The sequence below is a fragment of the Anolis carolinensis genome, unplaced genomic scaffold (genome assembly GCF_035594765.1).
Source record: "Anolis carolinensis isolate JA03-04 unplaced genomic scaffold, rAnoCar3.1.pri scaffold_10, whole genome shotgun sequence".
In the NCBI taxonomy this organism is placed as follows: domain Eukaryota; kingdom Metazoa; phylum Chordata; class Lepidosauria; order Squamata; family Dactyloidae; genus Anolis; species Anolis carolinensis.
In genome coordinates this window covers 2,750,600-2,778,519 of record NW_026943821.1, presented here as the reverse complement: position 1 = coordinate 2,778,519, position 27,920 = coordinate 2,750,600, and the positions used below count along the sequence as shown (strand labels likewise).

Genomic DNA, 27,920 nt, shown 5'->3' with positions numbered 1-27,920 from the left:
TTCTGCAAACCGCTCAGTCCTCCAATGCCATTTCATGGCCAACTTCTAGCAAGAGTCATGCAAAGAGAACCTGGAGAGGATGCTTCTTGGGATTTCTAGTTCCTCTAAGGCAGGGGTCCCCAAACTAAGGCCCGGGGGCCGGATGCGGCCCATTGAAGCTATTTATCCGGCCCCCACAGCACAAGGGCAGAAGGGGGTTGGGCTAAATAATCCAAGGGGTCTCTTCTTCTCTTACAACCCTTATTATTATTATTATTATTATTATTATTATTATTATTATTATTATTAACATTGAGGCTGGGCGGCCATCTGTCAGGGATGCTTTGCTTGTGCTTTTGGTGCGCAGAGGCAGAAGGGGGTTGGACTAAGGGTCTCTTCCAACCCTCTTTTTTATTATGACACAGCAAACAAGATAGATATGCTGGATTTCGTATCACAAAATCACAAGTCGAACACTTCTCAAGTGTCTAGGACTGTGTGATGTATTTTCGGATGATGCGCGTAGATCTCAGTAAGGTGGCCTTTTGCAGATCCCAGTCGGGTGGCCTTTTGCAGTTGGCAGATCGTAATTTTGCCAATGTCTATTGTTTCCAAATGCCGGCTGAGATCTTTTGGCACGGCACATTTATTATTATTATTATTATTATCATTATTAACATTGAGGCTGGGTGGCCATCTGTCAGGGATGCTTTGCTTGTGCTTTCAGTGCACAAAGGCAGAAGGGGATTGGACTCAATGGCCCAAAGGGTCTCTTCCAACCCTCTTTATTATTAATATTATTATTGTTGTTGTTGTTGTTGTTATTAATAATTATTATTGCTCAGTGGCCAACTATAGTCCGGCCCACCAACAGTCCGAAGGATCGTGAACTGGCCCCCTGTTTAAAAAGTTTGGGGACCCCTGCTCTAAGGTAACTCTGTGGTCAAACAAACAATTAATTGTGACCCTGATTTTTGACCTTCAGAGACATCCCTGGGTGACCTTCCGCCACTGGACGCCTCGGATCCCGAACTGGAAGAAGGAGGACCGAATGGGACCAGAAGTGTCCACCTCTGTATATTGACCTCGACTCTTCAACATGACCATTGCCCATCACTGGACAACAGAGACGAGGAGGAAGGAGAGGCGGGACTAAGCTGGGAGCCAATCACAGAGCAGCGTCAGGCGCAAGCAGACCAATCAGAGAGCCCGCTGGAAATATGCATCCTAGGTGAGATGAAATTTTGTTACCATTTCATTACAAGTACCGTATATACTTGAAGATAAGCCGAGTTTTTCAGCCCTTATTTATTTGGGTCAAGGTCAAGCCAGCAGCGGATCCTGGAGGTTACAGTATGTTTTCTTTTCCAAAACCTCCCTTCTTCGCTTCTCCTCCCAGGATGGTTATCTTATATTTTTTTTGAGAGAGAGACAGAGAAGAAGCAAATGTTTTCAAAAGCGAAAGGAGAGTGTGAGAGAAACCCTTGCAAACCAGATTGCATGGGCAGAAAGGGAAGAAAAAAAGAAATTCTTGCAAATTTGCACGATTCATTACTATTATTATTATTATTATTATTATTATTATTATTATTATTACTACTACTACTATTATTGCAAGAACATTTGAGTCCAAAGGGATGGAAGGAGGGAAAAGAGAGCAACAGAAGGTGTGTATTTCTTTTTATTCCTAAGGAAACAAAAATGAGGTGGGTTTCTTTGGGAGGGGGAGAGAAGCTTTAAAAAGCCTTTTCTGGCTACTTTTAGAGTTTGAAAAAGGGAGAAAGAAAAGAGGTGGGAAAGGGCAGGAGAAAAGAGGACAAAGTTGTTTTTAGGGGGGCTTTGCTTGCATTTCTTCCTTGGGCAAATGCATGCCCCAAAGCTTCTCAATATTTATATAGATGTTCTCCCTACAAAAACAATCATATATGAATTTTCCCCTCATATGTTTACAGGTCTTTGCAAATCCTATATAAATATAGGTATCTAGAGATTTCTATGTCCCTGTATATCTGATCCTATATGTATACATTAATTTTATATATGAATTTTATATGAATTTTACCCTCGCGTGTTTGCAAGTGCAGAGGGAAAATGCGCACGCACACGCACACACGGATGTCTAGATAGATATAAACATTGATAAATAGGGCTTGCAAATATTGCAGGAGGAAAATGCACATATCTAGAGAGAGGATTTGCAAACATTTCAGGGGGAAATGCATATGTAAAATTAATATATATAATTATAGATCTATATCTAGCTCTGCATTGTTTATGTAGGCATTCTATGTTTGCTTGTTACTATGTTGGAAGCTGGCCTGAGTCCCCAGGAGGAGATAGGGAGGAATATAAATGAAGTTTATTATTATTATTATTATTATTATTATTATTATTATTATTATTTTATTGTATGACACAGCAAACAAGATAGACATGCTGGATTTCATATCATAAATAATAATAATAATAATATCACAAAATCACAAGTCGAACACTTCCCAAGCGTTTAGGACTGTGTGATGTATTCTCGGATGGTGTGCACAAATCCCAGTAGGGTGGCCTTTTGCAGTTGACAGATCGTAATTTTGTCAATGTCTATTGTTTCCAAATGCCGGCTGAGATTTTTTGGCACGGCACAGTGTTATTATGTGTTGTCGAAGTGTTATTATGTTATTATGTTATTGTTAATACCGTATTGTTTTTGTTGACCCTACTTTTCCACTTACAGAGCTAATTTACTGTTTTTCTTTGAAATATGGTAAATATTCAAAAACCTTCAACCTACTGATGCCTCAAAATAATTTCATTGGGTTCTACAGTAGAGTCTCACTTATCCAACACTCGTTTATCCAACGTTCTGGATTATCCAATGCATTTTTGTAGTCAATGTGTTCAATGCATTGTGATATTTTGGTGCTAAATTTGTAAATACAGTAATTACTACATAGCATTACTGCCTATTGAACTACTTTTTCTGTCAAATTTGTTGTATAACATGATGTTTTGGTGCTTAATTTGTAAAATCATAACCTAATTTGATGTTTAATAGGCTTTTCCTTAATGCCTCCTTGTTATCCAACATATTCGCTTATCCAACATTCTGCCAGCCCGTTTATGTTGGATAAGTGAGACTCTACTGTATTTTCATTTTGAAATTTACCTGTAGCTGCTGCATTTCCCACCCTCGGTTTATACCCGAGTCAATAAGTTTCCCCAGTTTTTTGTGGTAAAATTAGGTGCCTCGGCTTATATTTGGGTCGGCTTATACTCGAGTATATACGGTACTTCCAAAACAAACGGTCCTTTCCAAAGAGTATTGTATCAACAATCTGCAGGAGAAAAATAACAGAGCTGGGCACCCTCAACAGCAGTTTGTAGGGAGCCTCAAATGGTATAGTATTGATCCTTGCAAAACTCATCCAGTTCTGTAATTTGGAGATGACAACCCGGATTGGAGTTTCTAAGCCCCTCCCCAAACAACAGATCCCAGGATCCCAAAGGACAGAGCTGTGAACATTCAAGCACTATCAATGCACTTATAATTTGCATGGTCCAGATATAGCCCTGGACTGAAAGGCTCTTGTGACATTCGGCGTCCTCCTGGGTTTCATGGCGTGGGGACGATGGGATGGGAAATAGCCCCTGGCCTTATGCCCAGAGCGGGATTGTAGCTGCACCCAGTCAGTAGGTATTAATAGCAGCTGCTGAGAGCAGCAAAAACTTGAGACGAGAGGGAGGGTCTGCTCATCTGAAAGAGGGTCCCTTTTCAATGAGTTCCCATTATTATTATTATTATTATTATTATTATTATTATTATTATTATTATTATCATTATTGTATGACACAGCAAACAAGATACATATGCTGGATTTCGTTTCACAAAATCTCAAGTCACTTCCCAAGTGTCTAGGACTGTGTGATGTATTTTCGGATGATGTGCACAGATCCCAGTAGGGTGGCCTTTTGCAGTTGGCAGATCGTAATTTTGTCAATGTCTATTGTTTCCAAATGCCGGCTGAGATCTTTTGGCACGGCACCCAGTGTGCCCATCACCACCGGGACCACCTGCACTGGTTTCTGCCAGAGTCCTAGACTCTTCTTCTTATTATTATTATTATTATTATTATTATTATTATTATTATTATTATTATTATATTATTATTATTATTATTATTATTATTATTATTATTATTATTATTATTATTATGACACAGCAAACAAGATAGATATGCTGGATTTCGTATCACAAAACCACAAGTCGAACACTTCCCAAGTGTCTAGGACTGTGTGATGTATTATTACTATTATTATTATTATTATTATTATTATTATTATTATTATTGTATGACACAGCAAACAAGATAGATATGCTGGGTTTCGTATCACAAAACCACAAGTCGAACACTTCCCAAGTGTCTAGGACTGTGTGATGTATTATTACTATTATTATTATTATTATTATTATTATTGTATGACACAGCAAACAAGATAGATATGCTGGGTTTCGTATCACAAAATCACAAGTCAAACACTTCCCAAGTGTCTAGGACTGTGTGATGTATTATTACTATTATTATTATTATTATTATTATTATTATTATTATTATTATTATTGTATGACACAGCAAACAAGATAGATATGCTGGGTTTCGTATCACAAAATCACAAGTCGAACACTTCCCAAGTGTCTAGGACTGTGTGATGTATTATTACTATTATTATTATTATTATTATTATTATTATTATTATTATTATGACACAGCAAACAAGATAGATATGCTGGGTTTCGTATCACAAAATCACAAGTCGAACACTTCCCAAGTGTCTAGGACTGTGTGATGTATTATTACTATTATTATTATTATTATTATTATTATTATTATTATTATTATTATGACACAGCAAACAAGATAGATATGCTGGATTTCGTATCACAAAATCACAAGTCGAACACTTCCCAAGTGTCTAGGACTGTGTGATGTATTTTCGGATGATGCGCTCAGATCCCAGCAGGGTGGCCTTTTGCAGTTGGCAGATCGTGATTTTGTCAATGTCTATTGTTTCCAAATGCCGGCTGAGATCTTTTGGCACGGCACCCAATGTGCCCATCACCACCGGGACCACCTGCACTGGTTTCTGCCAGAGTCTTTGAAGTTTAGTCTTGAGGTCCTGAGAGTTTTTCCTGTTGTTTTTCGTCAATGCGACTGTCACCTGGAATGGCGACATCAATGATCCAAACCTTTTTCTTTTCCACAACTGTGATGTCTGGTGTGTTGTGTTCCAGAAGTTTGTCAGTCTGGATTCGGAAGTCCCACAGTATCTTTGCGTGCTCATTTTCCAAGACTTTTGCAGGTTTGTGATCCCACCAGTTCTTTCCTGCAGGGAGGTGGTACTTGAGACATAAGTTCCAATGAATCATTTGGGCCACATAGTTGTGCTCCTGTTTGTAGTCTGTGCGATTTTCTTACAGCAGCTGAGGATATGATCCATGGTTTTGTCGGTTTCCTTGCACAGTCTGCATTTTGGGTCATCAGCTGATTTTTCGATCTTGGCCTGAATTGCCTTTGTCCTGATGTCTTGCTCCTGGGCTGCAAGGATCAGGCCTTCTGTCTCCTTCTTCAGGGTCCCATTCGTGAGCCAGAGCCAGGTCTTCTATTATTATTATTATTATTATTATTATTATTATTATTATTATTAATTGCATTTGTCCTGATGTCTTGCTCCGGGGCTGCAAGGATCAGGCCTTCTGTCTCCTTCTTCAGGGTCCCATTCGTGAGCCAGAGCCAGGTCTTCTATTATTATTATTATTATTATTATTATTATTATTATTATTAATTGCATTTGTCCTGATGTCTTGCTCCTGGGCTGCAAGGATCAGGCCTTCTGTCTCCTTCTTCAGGGTCCCATTCGTGAGCCAGAGCCAGGTCTTCTATTATTATTATTATTATTATTATTATTATTATTATTATTATTATTAATTGCATTTGTCCTGATGTCTTGCTCCTGGGCTGCAAGGATCAGGCCTTCTGTCTCCTTCTTCAGGGTCCCATTCATGAGCCAGAGCCAGGTCTTCTCCTTATCAGCTTTTCCTTCAATTTTGTCAAAGAACTTTCCATGCAATGTTTTGTTGTGCCAGCTGTCAGCTCTAGTTTGTAGTGCGGTTTTCTTGTACTGGTTTTTTGTCTGTAAATAAGACTTACTTACTTAGGCGATCCCTCGTAGCTCGAGGACGATTGTCTTCCATCCTTGGTGTCTTGGGGGTGGGTTCTTAGGTGGCTGAAGAGACGTATTCTTGACCCGCATATTCTCCCGCAGTGAGGACATCGGTTTCCAGGTGGAAGGCGGTCCTGGTCGGGGTTGGCTTGACGCTCCTTCCTCTTGGCACGTTTTTCCCTTAAGCCCTCCATTCATGCCTCTTCGAACTCCACAGCACTGCTGGTCACAGCTGACCTCCAATTAGAGTGCTCAAGGGCCAGGGCTTCCCAGTTCTCAGTGTCTATGCCACAGTTTTTAAGGCTGGCTTTGAGCCCATCTTTCGATCTCTTTTCCTGCCCACCAACATTCCATTTCCCATTCTTGAGTTTGGAGTAGAGCAGCTGCTTTGGGAGACAGTGATCGGGCATTTGGACAACGTGGCCTTCAGTCCAGCGGAGTTGATGGCGTAGGAGCATCGCTTCAATCAGCGATGTAAATAAGAAGCAACACTCTGAAAACAGAGGAGTTCCAGACATGGGAACCAGGGGCAGCTAACGACTCTGAACAAAGGATGCCCCCAGGCAGGAAGAAGCCAGGAGATGAAGCTATTCAATGCTAAACAAGGTGATTAACTACAACATTTACACTAGCTTCCAACTGACAAAGAGTTCTTCTCTCACCCTGGACTTTCCACAGATACCGTATATATAAACCTTCCTTGCTTAGTTTCTCCATACCTCACAACCTCTGAGGATGCCTGCCATAGATGTGGGCGAAACGTCAGGAGAGAATACTTCTGGAACATGATCCCGGCCATGAAAGCCTTCAATAACACACCCCTGGATGGCCGTCTGTCGGGAGGGCTTTGATGGTGCCTTCCTTCCTGGCAGAAAGGGGTTGGACTGCATGGCCTTGAGGGGTCCCATTCTACTCTAGAATTTAAGCTGCCTAGATGTGTATGATACAGATACCATCAGGCCGGGGACTTGGTGATGGGAGACGGCAGCTGGGATTCGTCATCTATAAATAGCCCCCCGCTTCTCCTTGGGCCCCCCTTTTCTCCCTGCTCCATGACTGGGCAGCCCTCCTCTTCCATCCAGACGCAGCTTCGGAGAGAGAGATCCATCCCTAAAAGGAGCACCCAGAGCTGCCATGGCCAATACAGGTGGGAAATGGCCCTAAAAAGGCCTTTGTAGCCGGCATGGGCAAACTGCGGCCCTCCAGCTGGAGAGCCTGGTGGAGTTCTAGGACATCTCATATATCTATGATATTTCTCTTATCCATCATACCTATGAGTGCATGGCCATCTCTCGGGAGGGTTTTGATTGTGTCCTTTATAGCTGAAAATGGGATTGGGGGCTCTCCAACTTCAGTGTATTGACTGCTAAAGAGCCTGATGGACTTCTGTATTTCATATATCTATGATCTCTCTCTTATCTAGTATTTCTGTGGCTTCATGGCCATCTGTCTATCTCTCTATATATCATATCTGTGGCTTCATGGCCATCTGTCGGTAGGGCTTTGATTGTGTCCTCCTATATAGTGGAGACGTATGATATCTCATATATCTATGACAGCTCTCTATTTATCATATCTGTGGCTTCATGGCCATCTGTCGGTAGGGCTTTGATTGTGTCCTCCTATATAGTGGAGACGTATGATATCTCTTATATCTATGACAGCTCTCTATGTATCATATCTGTGGCTTCATGGCCATCTGTCGGTAGGGCTTTGATTGTGTCCTCCTATATAGTGGAGACGTATGATATCTCATATATCTATGATAGCTCTCTATGTATCATATCTGTGGCTTCATGGCCATCTGTCGGGAGGGCTTTGACTGCTAAAGAACGATGGACTTCTATATTTGATATATCTATAATCTCTCTCTTGTCTAGCATATCCATGGCTTCATGGCCATCTGTCAGGAGGGCTTTGATTGTGTCCTCCTTTATAGTGTTCTATGATATTTCTATGTATCATATCTGTGGCTTCTGTCGGGAGAGCTTTGACTGTGTCCTCCTTTATAGTGGAGTTCTATGATATCTCATATATCTATGACATCTCTCTATGTATCATATCTGTGGCTTCATGGCCATCTGTCGGGAGGGCTTTGATTGTGTCTATAGTGGAGTTCTATGATATCTCTCTATGTATCATATCCATGGCTTCATGGCCATCTGTCGGGAGGGCTTTGATTGTGTCCTCCTTTATAGTAGAGTTCTATGATATCTCTCTATGTATCGTATCTGTGGCTTCATGGCCATCTGTCGGGAGGGCTTTGATTGTGTCCTCCTTTATAGTGGAGTTCTTTGATATCTATGTATGATAATCGTGGCTTAATGGCCATCTGTCGGGAGGGCTTTGATTGTGTCCTCCTTTCTAGTGGAGTTCTATGACATCTCTCTATGTATCATATCTGTGGCTTCATGGCCATCTGTCGGGAGGGCTTTGATTGTGTCCTTTATAGTAGAGTTCTATGATATCTCCCTATGTATCATATCCGTGGCTTCATGGCCATCTGTCGGGAGGGCTTTGATTGTGTCCTTCTTTATAGTGGAGTTCTATGATATCTCTCTATGTATCATATCTATGGCTTCATGGCCATCTGTCGGGAGGGCTTTGATTGTGTCCTTTATAGTAGAGTTCTATGATATCTCTCTATGTATCGTATCTGTGGCTTCATGGCCATCTGTCAGGAGGACTTTGATTGTGTCCTCCTTTATAGTGGAGTTCTGTGATATCTCATATATGTATGACATCTCTCTATGTATCATATCTGTGGCTTCATGGCCATCTGTCAGGAGGGCTTTGATTGTGTCCTCCTTTATAGTAGAGTTCTATGATATCTCATATATCTATGACATCTCTCTATGTATCATGTCTGTGGCTTCATGGCCATCTGGCAGGAGGGCTTTGATTGTGTCTTCCTTTATAGTGGAGTCCTATGATATCTTATATATCTATGACATCTCTCTATGTGTCGTATCTGTGGCTTCATGGCCATCTGCTGGGAGGGCTTTGATTGTGTCCTCCTTTATAGTGTTCTATAATATCATATATCTATGATATCTCTTTGTGTTTCATATCTGTGGCTTCATGGCCATCTGTCGGGAGGGCTTTGATTGTGTCCTCCTTTATAGTGGAGTTCTATAATATCATATATCTATGATATCTCTTTGTGTTTCATATCTGGGGCTTCATGGCCCTCTTTCGGGAGGGCTTTGACTGCTAAAGAGTCTGGGGAGGTTTGGAATGAGCAGGCTGGATGACCATCTGTCAGGAGGGATCGGATAGTGTTCCTCCGACCTGGAAGACAAGGGTCAGACTATATGGTGTTTTGGGGTCCCTTTCCGGCTCTAGGTTTGTATGAATGAGAACATGCACCAAAAGGCCTTGCAGCTAGAAGGGATGTGCTTGCCCGTCCATCCAAAAAGCCCTTCTCGACTCCAGCTTTTGCAAAGATGCTGAGCCACCCGTTTGGCATTTGGGGCTGTCAGTTAGTTTTAGGCTTTGGAGGGGGAAGGGAGAGGAGAAGCCGCCGGACAGCTGCGCCCTGCTTTTGGCCTCTCCTTTTTCCACCTCGGCCTCTTCCACCCGCCTCTTGCCTTAATGGCTTCAATAGGGTTTGCTATCAGCCGTGCTTTCGAGCGAGATGCATTCGCTTGGAGAGAAAGGTCTTCCATGGACAACAAGCTGAGCCAAGAGTGTGATGCAGCAGCTCAAAATGTTGGAAATAGCCACCTTTTACAAGCTTGTTATAATTGAGATTGCTTACTCTATTGTATGTATATACTAGCTGTGCCCGGCCACGCGTTGCTGTGGCAAAGTGGTGGTGGTATTGGTTAAAAATTGTTGTGTAATTTTTATTTGACGTTATTTGCAATTTTTTTATTAATTTTATTGTAAGTTATATTTTTAATTATTATATTTTATTATTTTCTTGTATTATTTTTAGTTATTTTCTGTTATTATAGTATTTTATTGTATTAATTTTTAGTGTTTTTTATTATTTTTTATTGGGTTGCTAGGAGACCAAGTTGGAGGAGCTTAGCCTTCTAACTGGCAGCAATTGGATAAAAGCAATTATTCCTCTCTCTCTAATTAGGACTTTATTTTTCTTTTCTTTTTGTTGTATCAACCTAGAGGCGTGGATGATGGGTTGTGTTGTCAAATTTTGAGGTTGCGGGGCCTGTAGTTTTGTTGTTTTGTGGGTCACCGTGATGCCATCACTCTTTTATATATATAGATTGCTTTTCATTCTATGTCATTGGATCCCAAACTTATTTGGCCTGCCGCCCCCTTTCCAGGAAAAATATGACTCAGCGCCCCCTGGAAAGGGGTGTGGCTTAGAGGGGTGGGCGTGGCTCCTGCTCAAGAGGGCGGGGCTGAGCCTCTCTCCTAGTCCAAGATGCAGGGCTTGGAGGGGGAGGTGGGCGGGGCCACAAATGGGCGGCCAGGACTGGGATGGGCAGAGTTACGAGCTCTGAGGCAGGGCTGAGCTTCTATCTCTGTCCTGAGGCGCCTGCCAGGACACAAGGGGCGGGGCTAGAGGAGGGGTTCGAGGCCAGCCCGTGGCAGGGTGAGCACCCATCAATTAAAAAAATTAAAAATAGCCCCTGCTCGTTGCTGACCTAGCAACCTGAAAGATAGTTGCATCTATCAAGTAGGAAATAAGGTACCACTTATAAAATGGGGAGGCAAATTTAACTAATTTACGACGTTGGAATGAGGAAGTGCCGTCACAGTGGATGATGAAGCAGCGTCTCCCCCCTGTGGCCAGAATCGAACATCTCCTCAGGAGAAGGTTAAATTGCCTCTGTGTCTGTCTCTGTCTCGGTTCTATGTGTATATGGGCATCGAGTGTTTGCCCTATATGTATATAATGCGATCCGCCCTGAGTCCCCTTCAGGGTGAGAAGGGCGGAATATAAAGGGCGGAATATAAATACTGTAAATAAAGAAATAAATACATACTCTGCTAAACAGCATGGGGTGGAATAGCTGGCTGCAGAAAGGGGGAGATATCTTTTTAAAATTCCCACCACTGACACCAATTGCGGAGATGTGGAGGAGTTTCTATTAATTAATTATATTTATATTATTGTTATATATTTTATATCCGCTGCCACCAGTTATTAAAGATGTTTTATTTAAAAGCTGCCACCAGAGGTAAAGATGTTTATCATGCGGCCACCAGATGTTAAGGGGATTATCAACTCTTGCCACCACTATTGGAAGATATAGCCACTAGCTACTTAGAGAGGAGACTTTTAAAATTTTATTTTTCTTCTTTCTTGTTTGCTTTTGATGGTATTATAGATTTCAGAGACTGAGATGTTAAAAAGAACAATAACACATTTATTCAGGCACAAGCTTAATGGTTACAGTAACTTCTTTAGAGGCATTTAGATTAACAGTTGCAAAACTATATTGAGATGTTTCAAACTTTAAAATACTACTTCCTCCTTTACTGCTTTAACCTGCAGTCACCCTGTGAATTTCAATCACAGACTATCTGTTCCTTATCTGGAAACAGACTACCTTAAAATAAGCCACCGAACTTATTTTAAACTGACTCAAAATCAAACATTTGAGCCACCCTGATCCCTTCACTGAGGATCAGTCTTAACTGCACCTCCTTAAGGCACAGACTAACTTCAAATAAGTCACCAAACTTATTTTAAACTGACTCAAAATCAAACATTTGATCCTCCCTGATCCCTTCACTGAGGATCAGCCTTCTCTGTACCTCAGTAGGGCACAGGCTAACTGTTTTTTTCAAATTCTGCACTTCTTCAGCAAAACGGCAGTTGGCTCCGCCCCCTTCTCCATGGCAACCAACTCATGAGTGCAGAGTAACTGAAATATTGACCCTTTTAAAACACAGTTAAACATGGCATCTGTAAACTAAAAATTCACACTTCATTACACTGGCCTTTGGTGTGCCCTCCATGAGTGTATTACTGTGTCTTGACACCATGCATTGGTGGTGCATAGACACTATGGGGTGGATTAGATGGCCTTTGGGGTGCCCTCCAAGAGTGTATTACTGTATTTTGACACCACTTTAATCGTAGGAACTGCAGTTTTATAGGGTTCTTTGCCAAAGAGGAGTGATGCCTCTCCAAATTACAACTTCCAGCATTCCGTGGCAGTCAAAGTGAATAAGTTTCATTGGCTTCGACTCGGTCTGGACTAAGGTTTATGTACAAGGTTTTGTGGATGAATGGCTCAAGTATTTTATATTATTTTAAATCTGTTTTTAATTGCTTATGTTTTATTCTTTTGTATTGTTGTATATTGGCATCGAATTCTGCCAGTTTTGTAAGCCGCCCTGAGTCCCTTCGGGTGAGAAGGGCGGGATAGAAATAATGGAAATAAATAAATAAAATAAATAAAGTGGGTCTAATCTGCATTCGTTCTATAGTGCAGATGCATTATTGCAATTGCGATTGGAATATATTTTTGTACTTCTGGGTGTTTTGCCGTTGTTCCTTTCTTCCCTGGAGACTCACTGTGGGCTATTGGACAAGGCCGCTGACCATTGCTTTGGGATGACCGAAAGTGACCCCGATGCCCATCAAGTGAAGAGTAGGTCCTTGGTGCTTCTGTGGGTCACTTGACCCTCGGACGCCTGGACAAGGGCCAGTCCAATGATGCAGCAAACCCCAAGCGACTGGAATAAGGTTTCAAAGGAGACGAAAGGGAGTCTCCTAACCAGTCTCACTAAATCAGGCATGGACAAACTTGGGCCTTCCGGGTGTTTTGGACTCCAACTCCCACAATTCCTAACGTCCGGTAGGAGTTGAAGTCCAAAACACTGGAGAGCCGAAGTTTGCCCGTGCCTGGGTTAGAGTCTCCGTTTCGGTTACATTTAAGATTTGGGTTTCACTCGCAGTTACGCTCTAATTTAGGGCTATGATTCGGGTTATTTTTGGGGTTCCAGTTTCAGCCATAACCTTAAACCGAACCATCATTCAAACCCAAAACAGAACCCTATCCTTAAACCAAAACCCAAATTATTTATTATTTATTTATTTATTTACTACATTCGTATCAGAAAATCCCAAGTCGAACACTTCCCAAGTGTCTAGGACTGTGTGATGTATTTTCGGATGATGCGTGCAGATCTCAGTAGGGTGGCCTTTTGCAGTTGGCAGATCGTAATTTTGTCAATGTCTATTGTTTCCAAATGCCGACTGAGATCTTTTGGCACGGCACCCAGTATGCCCATCACCCCTGGGACCACCTTCACTGGTTTCTGCCAGAGTCTTTGAAGTTCAATCTTGAGGTCCTGATAGCGTCTGAGTTTTTCCTGTTGTTTTTCGTCAATGCGACTGTCACTTGGGATGGCAACATCAATGATCCAAACCTTTTTCTTTTCCACAACTGTGATGTCTGGTGTGTTGTGTTCCAGAACTTTGTCAGTCTGCATTCGGAAGTCCCACAGTATCTTTGCGTGCTCATTTTCCAATACTTTTGCAGGTTTGTGATCCCACCAGTTCTTTGCTGCTGGGAGGTGGTACTTGAGGCATAAGTTCCAGTGAATCATTTGGGCCACATAGTTGTACCTCTGTTTGTAGTCTGTCTGTGCGATTTTCTTACAGCAGCTGAGGATATGATCCATGGTTTCATCGGTTTCCTTGCACAGTCTGCATTTTGGGTCATCAGATGATTTTTCGAGCTTAGCCTTGTTTGCCTTTGTCCTGATGTCTTGCTCCTGGGCTGCAAGGATCAGGCCTTCTGTCTCCTTCTTCAGGGTCCCATTCGTGAGCCAGAGCCAGGTCTTCTCCTCATCAGCTTTTCCTTCAATTTTGTCAAGGATCTTTCCATGCAATGTTTTGTTGTACCAGCTGTCAGCTCTAGTTTGTAGTGTGGTTTTCTTGTACTGGTTTTTTGTCTGTTGTGCTTTGAGGAGTTTCTGATTTTTGACTTCAATCAAAGCAGGTTCTTCACTTTGCTTTACATCTTCTGCCAGGGCATGTTCTTCTTCTTTGACTGCTTGTTTTATTTGTAAGAGTCCTCTGCCCCCTGATCTTCTAGGCAGATAGAGCCGGTCAACATCACTGCGAGGGTGTAGTGAATGATGGATGGTCATGAGATTTCTCGTTTTTCTGTCCAAATTATCCAGTTCCGCCTGTGTCCAGTTTATGATGCCAGCATTATATCTTCTTCTTCTTCTTCTTCTTCTTATTATTATTATTATTATTATTATTATTATTATTATATTAATGGCATCTCCAGAGGTGTGTTGGAAGTGAGGCAAGTGGGGTGTATATATATATATATACCTGTGGAATGACCCTATTATTGTTTCCTTTGCCGGTGTGCCTCTGCAGTGGCGGAGCTGGTGTACTGGCGGGACACGCGGGCCTCGGCCGGCGTCTTCACGGTGCTGATGGTGGCCTTGCTCTGCCTGCTGCACTTCAGCATCATCAGCGTGGCCTCCTACGTCTCCCTGGCCGCCCTGGCCGTCACCATCTCCCTCAGGGTCTACAGCAAGGCGCTCCAGGCCCTCCACCGGGGAGAGGGCAAAAACCCCTTCCAGTGAGTACGGCCCAGGAGAAACCCTTCTTTCCCGCCCATTGCATTGACGGGAGCCATGTGGCCGCTTCCGCCTTGGCTCTGTAATTCCTTCCCTAGGATGACCTGCATCTCCTCCTCTTTGGTGTCTTTGCATTGGAACCACATATCAAAGCTATAATAATGATAGTACAGTAGAGTCTCACTTATCCAACATAACCGGGCCAGCAGAATGTCAGATACGCAAAAATGTTGGATAATAAGGAGGGATTATGTTATGATTTTACAAATGTATTTATTTATTTGTTTATTTATTCTAGTGGTTCCCAAACTTATTTGGCCTGCCGCCCCCTTTCCAGAAAAAATATTACTCAGTGCCCCCCTGGAAAGGAGGGCGTGGCTTAGAGGGGTGGGCGTGGCTCCTGCTCAAGAGGGCGGGGCTGAGCCTCTCCCCTGGTCCAAGATACAGGGCTGGGAGGGGGAGGTGGGTGGGGCCACAAATGGGCGGCCAGGACTGGGATGGGCGGAGTTACGAGCTCTGAGGCAGGGCTGAGCTTCTATCCCTGTCCTGCGGTGCCTGCCAGGACACAGGGGGCGGGGCTAGAGGAGGGGGCGTGGCCTCTATACCGCGCCGCTGTGTTCTAACAAGCGCCTCAGGGGAGGTATACAGAGGCTCTTTGGAATAGGCCCTGCCCCCACCCCACCCTTTAGTCCTAAAAGGCCTCTCAGGAGACGTATAGAGGCTCAGCCCTGTCTCATGCTCTTGGGAAGAGGCCCCGCCCCCATCCCTAGCCCCGCCCTTTAGTCCTAAAAGGTTTCTCAGGAGAGGTATAGATGCTCAGCCCTGTCTCAGGTTCTTGGGAAGAGACCCCGCCCCTGCACCAGCCCCACCCTTTTGTCCTAAAAGGCCTCTCGGGAGAGTATAGATGCTCAGCCCTGTCTCAGGTTCTTGGGAAGAGACCCCGCCCCTGCACCAGCCCCACCCTTTAGTCCTAAAAGGTCTCTCAGGAGAGTATAGAGGCTCAGCCCTGTCTCTGGCTCAAATCTGGCTTTAGTAACCTTGAGGTCTTGGGGGCTCCCCCCAACCCCACTTCCTATTGCAGGGCCCAGTTGGATGCCGACTTTGGGCTGTCAAAGGAGCAGCTGGAGCGCCTGACGGAGCGGGTGGTCTTCTACGTCACGTCCGGCACCAAGTCCCTCCAGCGCCTCTTCCTGGTAGACGACCTGGTGGAATCCATTAAGGTGAGCTGCAAGTTTAAGGTCAACTGCTCCTGCTCAAGGAGGCTCTATTGAAGAAGGAGCTTCTTCACAGTGGAACAGTTAACTCAACCTTAATTTGTAAAATCATAATGTAATTTGACGTTTAATAGGCGTGTCCTTTATCCCTCCTTATTATCCAATGTTTTCGCTTATCCAACATTCTGTTGGCCCGTTTAAGTTGGATAAGCGAGACTCTACTGTAATTTGCAAATGTGAGAAGCACGGCTTCCATTCCATTGTCTAAGTTTTTTTTAATAATAATTTTTATTGAGTGTGATTATACAAAGGAAAGAGTGAGAACAATATTGGGTATAGGAAAGGTATGGAAATAAAAGAGAAAAATTAATAGGAGAAAAGCATAATAATAAAAAGGTACATTAGAATCCCACTTATCCACTTATCTGGATTATCCAACGCATTTTTGTAGTCAATGTTTTCAATACATCGTGATATTTTGGTGCTAAATTCGTAAATACAATAGAGTCTCACTTATCCAACACTTGCTTATCCAACATTCTGGATTATCCAACGCATTTTTGTAGTCAATGTTTTCAATACATCGTTATATTTTGGTGCTAACTTGGTAAATACAGTAGAGTCTCACTTATCCAACACTCGCTTATCCAACATTCTGGATTATCCAACGCATTTTTGTAGTCAATGTTTTCAATACATCATGATATTTTGGTGCTAAATTCGTAAATACAGAAATTACTACGTAGCATTACTGCGTATTGAACTACTTTTTCTGTCAAATTTGTTGTATAACATGACATTTTGTTGCTTAATTTGTAAAATCATAACCTAATTTGATGTTTAATAGGCTTTTCCTTAATCCCTCCTTATTATCCAACATATTCGCTTATCCAACATTCTGCTGGCTCATTTATGTTGGATAACTGAGACTCTACTGTAGTGGCAAAAAAAGTGGACAAAAATGCAAAAAGAAAAAAAAGAGAAAAAGAGGGGGAAAAGATAAAAATAAAAATGAAAATTGTCCAAGTTTTTGATAATAACTTTTCTTTCTTCTTCCTTCTCTCCATTTTGTTTTCTTCAGTTTGCATTCTTCTTCTACATCCTCACATATGTCGGAGCGGTTTTCAATGGGCTGACCTTGCTTATACTGGGTAAGACGTAGATGCCTTCCTGTTTTGAAAGATCTCCAGGCAGTGTTGAGAAACTTAGCTCGGCCAGTGTAAAACAATATAATATCATCTGCATAGAGTAACTGTTGTTGTTGTTGTTGTTACAGTAGAGTCTCACTTATCCAACCTTCGCTCATCCAACCTTCTGTATTATCCAACATAGTCTGCCTCCCTCCTGGATCCACACCTCTTTCTCTAGGCAGCAACATGCAGCGGGCCAACACACCCAACAACAACACAAGTGCAGCCACACTCCCTGTAACGAAGTGTGAATTTTTTAGTTTACAGATGTCATGTTTAATTGCGTTTTAAAAGGGTCAATATTTCAGTTACTCTGCACTCATGAGTTGGTTGTCATGAAGAAGTGGGCGGAGCCAACTGCCGTTTTGGTGGAGAAGTGAAGGTTTGAAAAAGAAGCAGTTAGTCTGTGCCCTGATGAGGTACAGGGAAGACTGACCCTCAGTTGAAGGGATCAGGGAGACTCAAATGCTTAATTTTGAGTCAATTTAAAATAAGTTTGGTGACTTATTTTAAGGGAGTCTGTGCCCTGATGAGGTACAGTGAAGTAGCTAGTAGCTGCATCTTCCCATAGTGGTGGCAAGTGTTGATAATCCCCTTTACATCTGGTGGCAGCATTATAAACATCTTTACACTGGTGGCAGCGGTTATAATATAATAAAATAAACATCCAACATCTCTTCTCCGCACTCCCAAACTCCCATCATTTTCCCAGTCCAGCTCTTGTCTGGTTTTTAATTGATAATGGATATATTCTAAACGTCTGATATTACTTATTGTTTGAAATTGATGTAAGGTGAACTGGGATCTCTAAATACAGGGCAGGAGACAAAGAAGTCATTTTGGACACAAATCAAGACGAAACGGTGGGGCTTAAATAAGTACCATGATGATGATGATGACGATGATAATGATGCAAGGGTCATTTCTTTTTGTTTCCTTTCTCCAGGTGTGATAAGTGCATTTACCTTCCCTCTGCTGTACCGGCAACATCAGGTAAGTGTTTTGAATGAGAAAGGAAGGTATTAGTATTTGTAATAATAATAATGTAGTTATTATTATTATTATTATTATTATTATTATTATTATTATTATTATTCAGATGTTAATATTTCCTAAAATTCTGAATTCACAGAGGGACTGGGAAGTCCATTTTAACTATTTGATTTTTTTAATACAGTAGAGTCTCACTTATCCAACACTCGCTTATCCAACGTTCTGGATTATCCAATGCATTTTTGTAGTCAATGTTTTCAATACATCATGATATTTTGGTGCTAAATTCGTAAATACAGTAATTACTATGTAGCATTACTGTGTATTGAACTACTTTTTCTGTCAAATTTGTTGTATAACATAATGTTTTGGTGCTTAATTTGTAAAATCATAACCTAATTTGATGTTTAATAGGCTTTTCCTTAATCTCTCCTTATTATCCAACATATTCGCTTATCCAACGTTCTGCTGGCCCATTTACGTTGGATAAGCGAGACTCTACTGTACTGTATATACTTGAGTATAAACCTAGTTTTTCAGCCCTTTTTTTAAGACTGAAAAAGCCCCCCTCGGCTTATACTCGGGTGAGGGTCCTGGTTGGCTTATATTTGAGTCAGCTTATACTTGAGAATATATGGTACATTTATTCTTTTTCTCTATTATTGTTGCGACTATTACATTTATTTTACTCTATTTTTATTATTAATAATAATACATTTATTATTTCACTCTGATCTTATTATTATTATTATTGCATTTATTATTTTACTCTATTTATTATGACATGTATTATTTTCCTGTATTCATTATTACATTTATTTTACTCTATTTTTATTATTAATAATAATACATTTATTATTTCACTCTGATCTTATTATTATTATTATTGCATTTATTATTTTACTCTATTTATTATGACATGTATTATTTTCCTGTATTCATTATTATTATTATTATTACATGTATTATTTTACTCTATTATTATTAAAAGGATACATAAGCACATTTACATGGAAGAAGATGAGAATAATGATTTGATCAGAGTTGGAAGGTCTTATCTTAAATTTGAGCTTGATGTAAATATTCAAAAACATTTAACCTACTGATGCCTCAGTTAATGTAATTTTATTGGTATCTATTTTTATTTCTGAAATTTGCCACCCTCAGCTTATACTGGAGTCAATGTTTTCCCAGTTTTTTTGTGGTAAAATTAGGTGCCTTGGCTTATATTCGGGTCGGCTTATACTTGAGTATGTACGGTATTACTATTTATAATTGTAAGTGATGTATTGGAAGAGTGTTGATTTTATGCTCCATTCAAGCTGACTATTTATCCACTTCTTATCTTCTGTTTTCCAGGCACAGATCGATCAGTATGTTGGGCTGGTGAGGAATCAGTTGAGTAACCTCAGAGCAAAGTAAGTCATAATCGCACTCGTCCTATTCTGCATATTGCATCCTTCCCAATTGCTTTCTCCAACTTGGAATCAAATCATTGCGGACTTGGAAGTGGTCCCAAATGTCATCTAGTCTAACCCATCTCTAACAATGTGTCACCCAAACTCTATTTGGAAATAGTAACTTCTCAGAGGTGCACAAAATACTCTCAGCTGCTGTCTGTTCAGCGTTTGTCCCCCTTTGCTCATATAATACTAAGTGGAGAAAGCAACAAAGGGAAATGCTGGGTGTTGTTATTCATTTATATCCCTCCTTTCCCCTCATACTAAGATTTGAGGAGATTTACACGTTATTAAAAATAAAAAGGACCTAAGAGAAGCTGAAGAGATCAAGAGAATGTGCTGAAACTGTTAATGTGGGATTTGCGTATTGATAGTGTTTAAATGCAATTTGTGCCATGCTTGTATTGCAACTGATTGCATCATCCAGAATGTACCATAGTGTGGAAAGAGTTAATTGCCAAGAAGCTATGACGACCTTGATGTGTGGCTGGAACTAGGGAGTATCCAGACACAAATGTTTGTGTTTACTGATTGCCTCAGTTCAGTTGAGTTCTGTTTGCCTAGAGTTTGAGTCAAGTTCTGTTGGAGAACAGAACAGTCCTGTGTTCATCTGTTGTCTGCAAGTCTGTTTGTGTTGATTACGACTGAACGAATAAACAAAAAAAAAAATCAATGCAGGTTAAACAAGACACAGAAATATTCTTCTTCTCTTCCCTTAGAGCAGTATTTGTGAACAATTTATCTGAAATATAATCCAGACTTGCATTGTACAGTATTGGCAATGCATTCTGCACAGTGGGAGCACGGCGCCCTCTAGTGCCAAACTGGAGAAATGCTGTTTAGTCTTTCATATTTGGGAGAAAGCGCCAATGAAAGTTTGGATCCCACGTTTAACAATGGCTCATGGCTATGGAATCCTGGGAGTTCTGCCACTGTGTAAGACCACTCTGGGGGAGAAGAGCGGTATATACATTAAATAAATAAATAAATAATAGTTTGGATCAGAGGTCTCCAAACTAAGGCCCGTGGGCTGGGTGCAGCCCTCCAAGGTCATTGACCTGGCCGCTGTCCTAACCTTTAGACTTAGGGTTGACCTAAGTCTACCTCATCTTTGGAGGTCTCTTTGCTTAGCTACGGCGTTATGAGACCATCTAGATGGCCTTTGGAGGTCACTTTCCGTACCTATGGTCCTATGAGACCGTCTAGATGGCCTTTGGAGGTCACTTTCCGTACCTATGGTCCTATGAGACCATCTAGATGGCCTTTGGAGGTCACTTTCCGTACCTATGGTCCTATGAGACCATCTAGATGGCCTTTGGAGGTCACTTTCCGTACCTATGGTCCTATGAGACCATCTAGATGGCCTTTGGAGGTCACTTTCCATACCTATGGTCCTATGAGACCATCTAGATGGCCTTTGGAGGTCACTTTCCATACCTATGGTCCTATGAGACCATCTAGATGGCCTTTGGAGGTCACTTTCCGTACCTATGGTCCTATGAGACCATCTAGATGGCCTTTGGAGGTCACTTTCCGTATCTATGGTCCTATGAGACCATCTAGATGGCCTTTGGAGGTCACTTTCCATACCTATGGTCCTATGAGACCATCTAGATGGCCTTTGGAGGTCACTTTCCATACCTATGGTCCTATGAGACCGTCTAGATGGTCTTTGGAGGTCACTTTCCATACCTATGGTCCTATGAGACCATCTAGATGGCCTTTGGAGGTCACTTTCCGTACCTATGGTCCTATGAGACCATCTAGATGGCCTTTGGAGGTCACTTTCTATAGCTATGGTCCTATGAGACTGTCTAGATGGTCTTTGGAGGTCTCTTTGCTTACCTATGGTCTTATGAGATCGTCTAGATCAGGGGTCCCCAAACTAAGGCCCGGGGGCCGGATGCGGCCCTCCGAGGTCATTTACCTGCCCCCCGCCCTCAGTTTTATAATATAATATATTGTATATACATATAATATTGATAATAATATTATAATGTAATACAATATAACACTAATAATAATACCATATAATAGTATTAATTATATATTCTATATTACATATAATATTACTAATAATATTACAGTATAGTTCAATATAGTAATATATAATGCTAATATTGTGCTATACTAATAATATAATATATTGTATGTACATATAATTTGTAAGCCACTCTGAGTCCCCTTTGGGGTGAGAAGGGTGTGATACAAATGTAGTAAATAAATAAATAATAAATAAATACATTTTAGACTTAGGCTCGCCCAAATCTGAAATGACTTGAAGGCACACAACAACAACAACAACAACAACAACCACAACCCTAATTAACTTGACTATCTCATTGGCCAGAAGCAGGACCACATTTCCCATTGAAAACCTGATAAATGTATGTTGGTTAAAATTGTTTTTATTTTTAAATATTGTATTGTTCTTTCATTGTTCTTGTTGTTGTTTTTGCACTACAAATAAGCCATGTGCAGTGTGCATCGGAATTTGTTTGTATTTTTTTTTTCAAATGATAATCCGGCCCCTCAACAGTCTGAAGGATTGTGGACCGGCCCTCTGCTTAAAAAGTTTGAGGACCCCTGGACTAGATGGTCTTTGAAGGTATCTTTGCTTAGCTACGGCCTTATGTGACCATCTAGATGGCTTTTGGAGGTCACTTTCCGTATCTATGGTCTTATGAGACCATCTAGATGGCCTCTGAGGGTCCCTTTCCTTACCTATGGTATTATGAGACTGTCTAGATGGCCTCTGAAGGTCCCTTTCCTTACCGATGGTCTTATGAGATCATCTAGATGGTCTTTGAAGGTATCTTTGCTTAGCTACGGCCTTATGTGACCATCTAGATGGCTTTTGGAAGTCACTTTCCGTACCTATGGTCTTATGAGACCATCAAGATGGCCTCTGAGGGTCCCTTTCCTTACCTAAGGTATGATGAGACCGTCTAGATGGCCTTTGAGGGTTCCTTTCCTTACCGATGGTCTTATGAGATCATCTAGATGGTCTTTGAAGGTCTCTTTGCTTAGCTATGGCCTTATGTGACCATCTAGATGGCTTTTGGAAGTCACTTTCCGTACCTATGGTCTTATGAGACCATCAAGATGGCCTCTGAGGGTCCCTTTCCTTACCTAAGGTATGATGAGACCGTCTAGATGGCCTTTGAGGGTTCCTTTCCTTACCGATGGTCTTATGAGATCATCTAGATGGTCTTTGAAGGTTGCTTTGCTTAGCTATGGCCTTATGAGACCATCTCGATGGCTTTTGGAGGTCCCTTTCCGTACCTATGGTCCTATGAGACCGTCTAGATGGCCTTTGGAGGTCACTTTGGTCTTATGGTCTTATGGAACCATCTAGATGGTCTTTGAGGGTCCCTTTCCTTATCTATGGTCTTCTGATGGCCTTATGAGCTCATCTAGATGGCCTTTGAAGGTCCCTTTCCTTACCTAAGGTATGATGAGACCGTCTAGGTGGTCTTTGGAGGTCTCTTTGCTTTCCAATGGTCTTATGAGATCGTCTCTAGATGCACCCCTAAATCTCTTCAATTTCTCCCATCTTGCATGGTGTGTTCATTTTTCCAAGCTATGGGCCATATTCTGTTTACATAATTAAATACATTTTTCCTCTCATTGTTTTCTTTCTTTCTTTCTTTCTTTCCATAGGATGCTGGCTAAGCTGCCAACAGCCAAAGCGAAAGCCGAATGAGCGGCGCCCTTCTCCGTCCTGGACCGACACACCCATTTCTGCCCCTCCTTCCATCCTTCCCTCCTTCCACACTGTCTCAACCATTCATTCTTTCATTCAGAAACAGGGCCCAAAGAAACTAGATCTCCCATTTCCCCTCCCTTTGCGTGATGTCCACCTCGAAGCTGGAGAAAAGGAGACGGAGAAAGCAATGCTGTGGGATGAATGCAGTTTGGCCTCACTTTAGCTCAGGCCTGGGCACACTTGGGTCTAGACTGCGGCATTGATGCGGTTTGGTGCCACTTTCAGCACTATGGCACCATGCAACGTGGTTCTGGGAGACATGGTTTGCACTCTTTGGCATTGGACTTGTGAAACTATAATTCTCATGACTCCATTGCCTTGGGGCATGTCATTTTGATTGATGCCAAACCCACAATTCCTTTGGTTTCCATAGCAATGCATCAGGGCGGTCAAAGTGGTATTGAACTGCATCAATCCGGCAGTGTAGATGCCCAATGAAAGGGACAAAAGGCCACTCTAGCTGTCACTCTGGTGATTTGATGCCCCATTTGAGATGCCCTTGGCATCACAAATATGGTGCCAAGGAAGGAAGGAGTTGCACATGATGCCGCTTCAGTATCTAGTCCAAAGAACTATGATTCTATTCTGGATGTTTTTAAGTAGGGGCTGGATGGCCATCTGTCAGGAGGGATCGGATTGTGCCTTTATGGTGGATTAGAGTTGGACTGGATGGCCTTTAGGTCCCTGTTATAACCGTAGGATTCTATGGATGTCTCTAAATAAATGCTGGATGGCCATCTGTTGGGAGAGATCAGATTGTGTCTTCCTGCCTGGCAGAAAGGGGTTGGACTGGATGGCCTTTGGGGTCCCAACTCTAGAATTCTATGGAAGTTGTTAAGCAGAAACAGGATGGCCATCTGTCGGGAGGGATCGAATGGTGCCTTTCTGGCAGATTGTGGTTGGACTCGATGGCCTTTGGGTACCCCTTCCAACTCTAGGATTGTATGGAAGTCTCTAAGCAGAGGCTGGATGGCCATCTGTCAGGAGGGATTGGATTGTCCCTTCCTATCTTGCAGACTCGGGTTGGACTGGATGGCCTTTGGGGTCTCTTCCAACTCTAGGATTGTATGGAAGTCTCTAAGCAGAAGCTGGGTGGCCATCTGTCAGGAGGGATCGGATTGTCCCTTCCTATCTTGCAGACTCGGGTTGGACTGGATGGCCTTCGGGGTCTCTTCCAACTCTAGGATTCTATGGAAGTCTTTAAGCAGAAGCTGGATGGCCATCTGTCAGGGGGATCAAATGGTGCCTTCCTACCTGGCAGGAGGAGGTTCCAACTCTAGGATTTAATGGAAGTCTCTAAATAAAGGCTGATTGGCCATCTGCTGGGAAGGATCAAATTGTGCCTTTATGGCAGATTGGGGTTGGGCTGGATGGCCTTTGGGTGCCCCTTCCAACTCTAGGATTCTATGGAAGTCTTTAAAGCAAAAGTTGGATAGCCATCTGTTGGGAGGGATCGAATGGTGTTTTCCTTCCAACTCTAAGATCCCATGATTCTAGTCCAGATCCAAGGACTTTCCCAATCCAATTTCTTTCACATTGCGCATTTCATCCTTCGGTGCCCTTTTCCATATCTTCAACCGAATCTATACCTTCATTGGCTTTGAGGTGGACACCCCATCACCCCCCTCCAATCCCACCCCTCACAACCTCCTCTTGGGACTTTGGGGCTCCTCTTGCCCCCCGGACGCCACTCAGATGATCCCCAAACGGGGCACCCGGTTCTTTGATTTTGCCTGGATTTACACTTTAATAAAAACAGTTGTGGAAAAAAATAACCCAAAAGAACGAGCGTGAGAAGTGTGTTTCTTCCTTGCATAGGGGATCCAATGCCTAGTCTGAAGTCATGGGCCTAAATGTAAGGAAATGACCAGAAAAGCTTGCGTGCTAAGCAGGGCCGGCCCTGGTTGACATTTGGGCGGGAGACCGCCAACAAACAGCAGGCACCATAGGCTCCGTTTTGGAGGAAGAAAGTGTAGAAAACACCTCTGGCCTAAAGAAACAATACGAAATGGATGAGATCACTCTTTAAGTCGACCATAAGATCTGACTTTGGTCTCTTTTCCCTTAATGCTAGAACTCCCAAAGCATGGCAAAAGGGTCCTTTTTGGATTGCTATTCCCAGAATTCTCCATGTATTCTGACCTTGGCCTCCTCCCCAAATAATGCAGATCTTATGGCTAATAATAATAATAATAATAATAATAATAATAATAATAATAAGCCATCAGAAAGAATGCAATTAAGGCCAAGATCGAAAAATCAGCTGATGACCCAAAATGCAGATTGTGCAAGGAAACTGACGAAACCATGGATCATCTCCTCAGCTGCTGTAAGAAAATCGCACAGACAGACTACAAACAGAGGCACAACTATGTGGACCAAATGATTCATTGGAACTTATGCCTCAAGTACCACCTCCCAGCAGCAAAGAACTGGTGGGATCACAAAACTGCAAAAGTATTGGAAAATGAGCACGCAAAGATACTGTGGGACTTCCGAATCCAGACTGACAAAGTTCTGGAACACAACACACCAGACCTCACAGTTGTGGAGAAGAAAAAGGTTTGGGTCATTGATGTCGCCATCCCAGGTGACAGTCGCATTGACGAAAAACAACAGGAAAAACTCAGCTGCTCTCAGGACCTCAAGATTGAACTTCAAAGACTCTGGCAGAAACCAGTGCAGGTGGTCCCGGTGGTGATGGGCACACTGGGTGCCGTGCCAAAAGATCTCAGCCGGCATTTGGAAACAATAGGCATTGACAAATTACAATCTGCCAACTGCAAAAGGCCACCCTGCTGGGATCTGCACACATCATCCAAAAATACATCACAGAGTCCTAGACACTTGGGAAGTGTTCGACTTGTGATTTTGTGATACGAAATCCAGCATGTCTATCTTGTTTGCTGTGACATAATAAAATAATAATAATATTGCCTGCATCTCCTTAGGACTTCCAGAGCATTTGGAAAAGGGATTTTTTGGACTGCCACTCCCAGAATCCCCCCATGTGTTCTGACCTTGGTCTCATTTCCCCAAATGCTGCCGATCTTATGGATGAATAGTAATAATAGTTATTGTTGTTGTTGTTATTATTATTATTATTATTATTATTATTATTATTATTATTATTATTATTATTATTTTATGACACAGCAATAAAATATTGTATTATTTGTATGTATTTTATTTTTATTATTTGTTTTTATTATTTTATTTTATTATTTGTATGTATTATATTTTATTATTTGATTATATTATTTTTATTTATGTTTTTTAAATGGTATTATATTTTTATGTATTTTATTTTTATGTATTTTTTGTATTTATTTTATTATTTTTGTTTCCCTTTGTATTGGATTGCTCTGAGTTCTGTGGTCTGCCTGGTCATGTTCCAAATGTATTCTCTCCTGATGTTTCACCTGCATGTATGGCAGGCATCCTCAGAGGTTGTGAAATATGTTGTAACGAAAGTAAGTGGGGGGCATATATCTGTGTAATGACTAGGGTGGAAGAAAGAACTGTTCTCTGGTTTAGGCAAGTGTGAATGTTGGAATTGGCACTGAATAGCCTTGTAGCTTCAAAGCCTGGATGGTTCCTGCCTGCCCAGAATGAAGAAAATGTGGCTCTCGGTATTTAAAAAATCTGTGAAATCTGTTAAAAGAACAGTACTGAGCAATCAGGGAATTCCAGACATGATGTACTGAGGGCCAGCTAACATCTCCCAACAAAGAATTCCCCCTACGAAGCAGGAAGTAGGCAGGCCTTGAAGGTGCAAGGGCATTCAATGGCAATCAAGGTGGCCAAGTGGAACTTTGCCGTTTTTTTCGGTTTTGTGGCTGCGGATTGTGTTTTTGTGGTGTGGTTCTGTTGTAAGAACCGTGAGGCATGGGTTTTGCGTTGTATTTCCAAGTTTAGTATTTCTGGAGCGTTTAGTTGTGTTGTTATAGTCAGAGGCGGTCCAACCATAAGGCGAACTAGGCACTCGCCTGTGGCGCCATCGTCTCGGGGGCGCCATCGTCCTGGGAGGAGGACACCACTCTCCGCCTCCTTCTCCTTCGGGCCTTCCGGCCAGCGCAGACCCACCTTCGCACCACGGGAGCCCACCTTTGGGGCCTTCAGAGATTGTGAGGTCTGTGGGAACTTGGAAGCTAGGTATGTGGGGTTTATATATCTGTAGAAGGTCCAGGGTGGGAGAAAGAACTCTTCTTTGAAGCAGGTGTGAATGTTGTAATTAATCACCTTGATTAGCATTTAATGGCCCTGTGGCTTCAAGGCCTGGCTTCTAGAGAGATGGGCCAGACTAGAGAGATGGGCCAAAACTAACAAAATGAAGTTCAAGAGGGACAAATGCAAGAGACTTCACTTCGGCAGAAAAAATGGAAATCAAAGAGACAGAATGGGGGACGATGCCTGGCTTGACAGCAGTACCTGAGAAAAAGACCTTGGAGTCCTCGTGGGGAGGAAGGGGAACATGAGCCAGGAATGTGATGCGGCGGCAAAAAAAGCCAATGGGATTCTGTCCTGCATCAATAGGGGAATAGCGTCTAGATCCAGGGAAGTTATGCTCCCC

The 27,920-nt window shown here is 42.1% G+C and overlaps 1 protein-coding gene across 7 annotated transcripts in view; it reads left to right on the top strand.

Annotated features, from left to right (window-relative positions):
* rtn2 (reticulon 2) overlaps positions 1-25,132 on the top strand; it is a 35,754-nt gene extending 10,622 nt beyond the window's left edge. For 4 of the 7 annotated variants that reach the window (XM_062962568.1, XM_062962566.1, XM_062962567.1 and 1 more), the window contains 7 exons: positions 965-1,210; positions 14,516-14,723; positions 15,803-15,941; positions 17,017-17,086; positions 18,072-18,118; positions 19,478-19,536; positions 23,242-25,132. In XM_062962568.1, the coding sequence (XP_062818638.1) occupies positions 965-1,210; positions 14,516-14,723; positions 15,803-15,941; positions 17,017-17,086; positions 18,072-18,118; positions 19,478-19,536; positions 23,242-23,284 (812 nt within the window). In that variant the 3' untranslated portion in view covers positions 23,285-25,132. Of the gene's footprint in view, positions 1-964; positions 1,211-7,224; positions 7,340-14,515; positions 14,724-15,802; positions 15,942-17,016; positions 17,087-18,071; positions 18,119-19,477; positions 19,537-23,241 lie in introns of those variants that run through there. The other 3 variants (XM_062962569.1, XM_062962571.1, XM_062962572.1) reach the window with 2 other exon arrangements.
* The last annotated feature ends 2,788 nt before the right edge of the window (positions 25,133-27,920 follow it).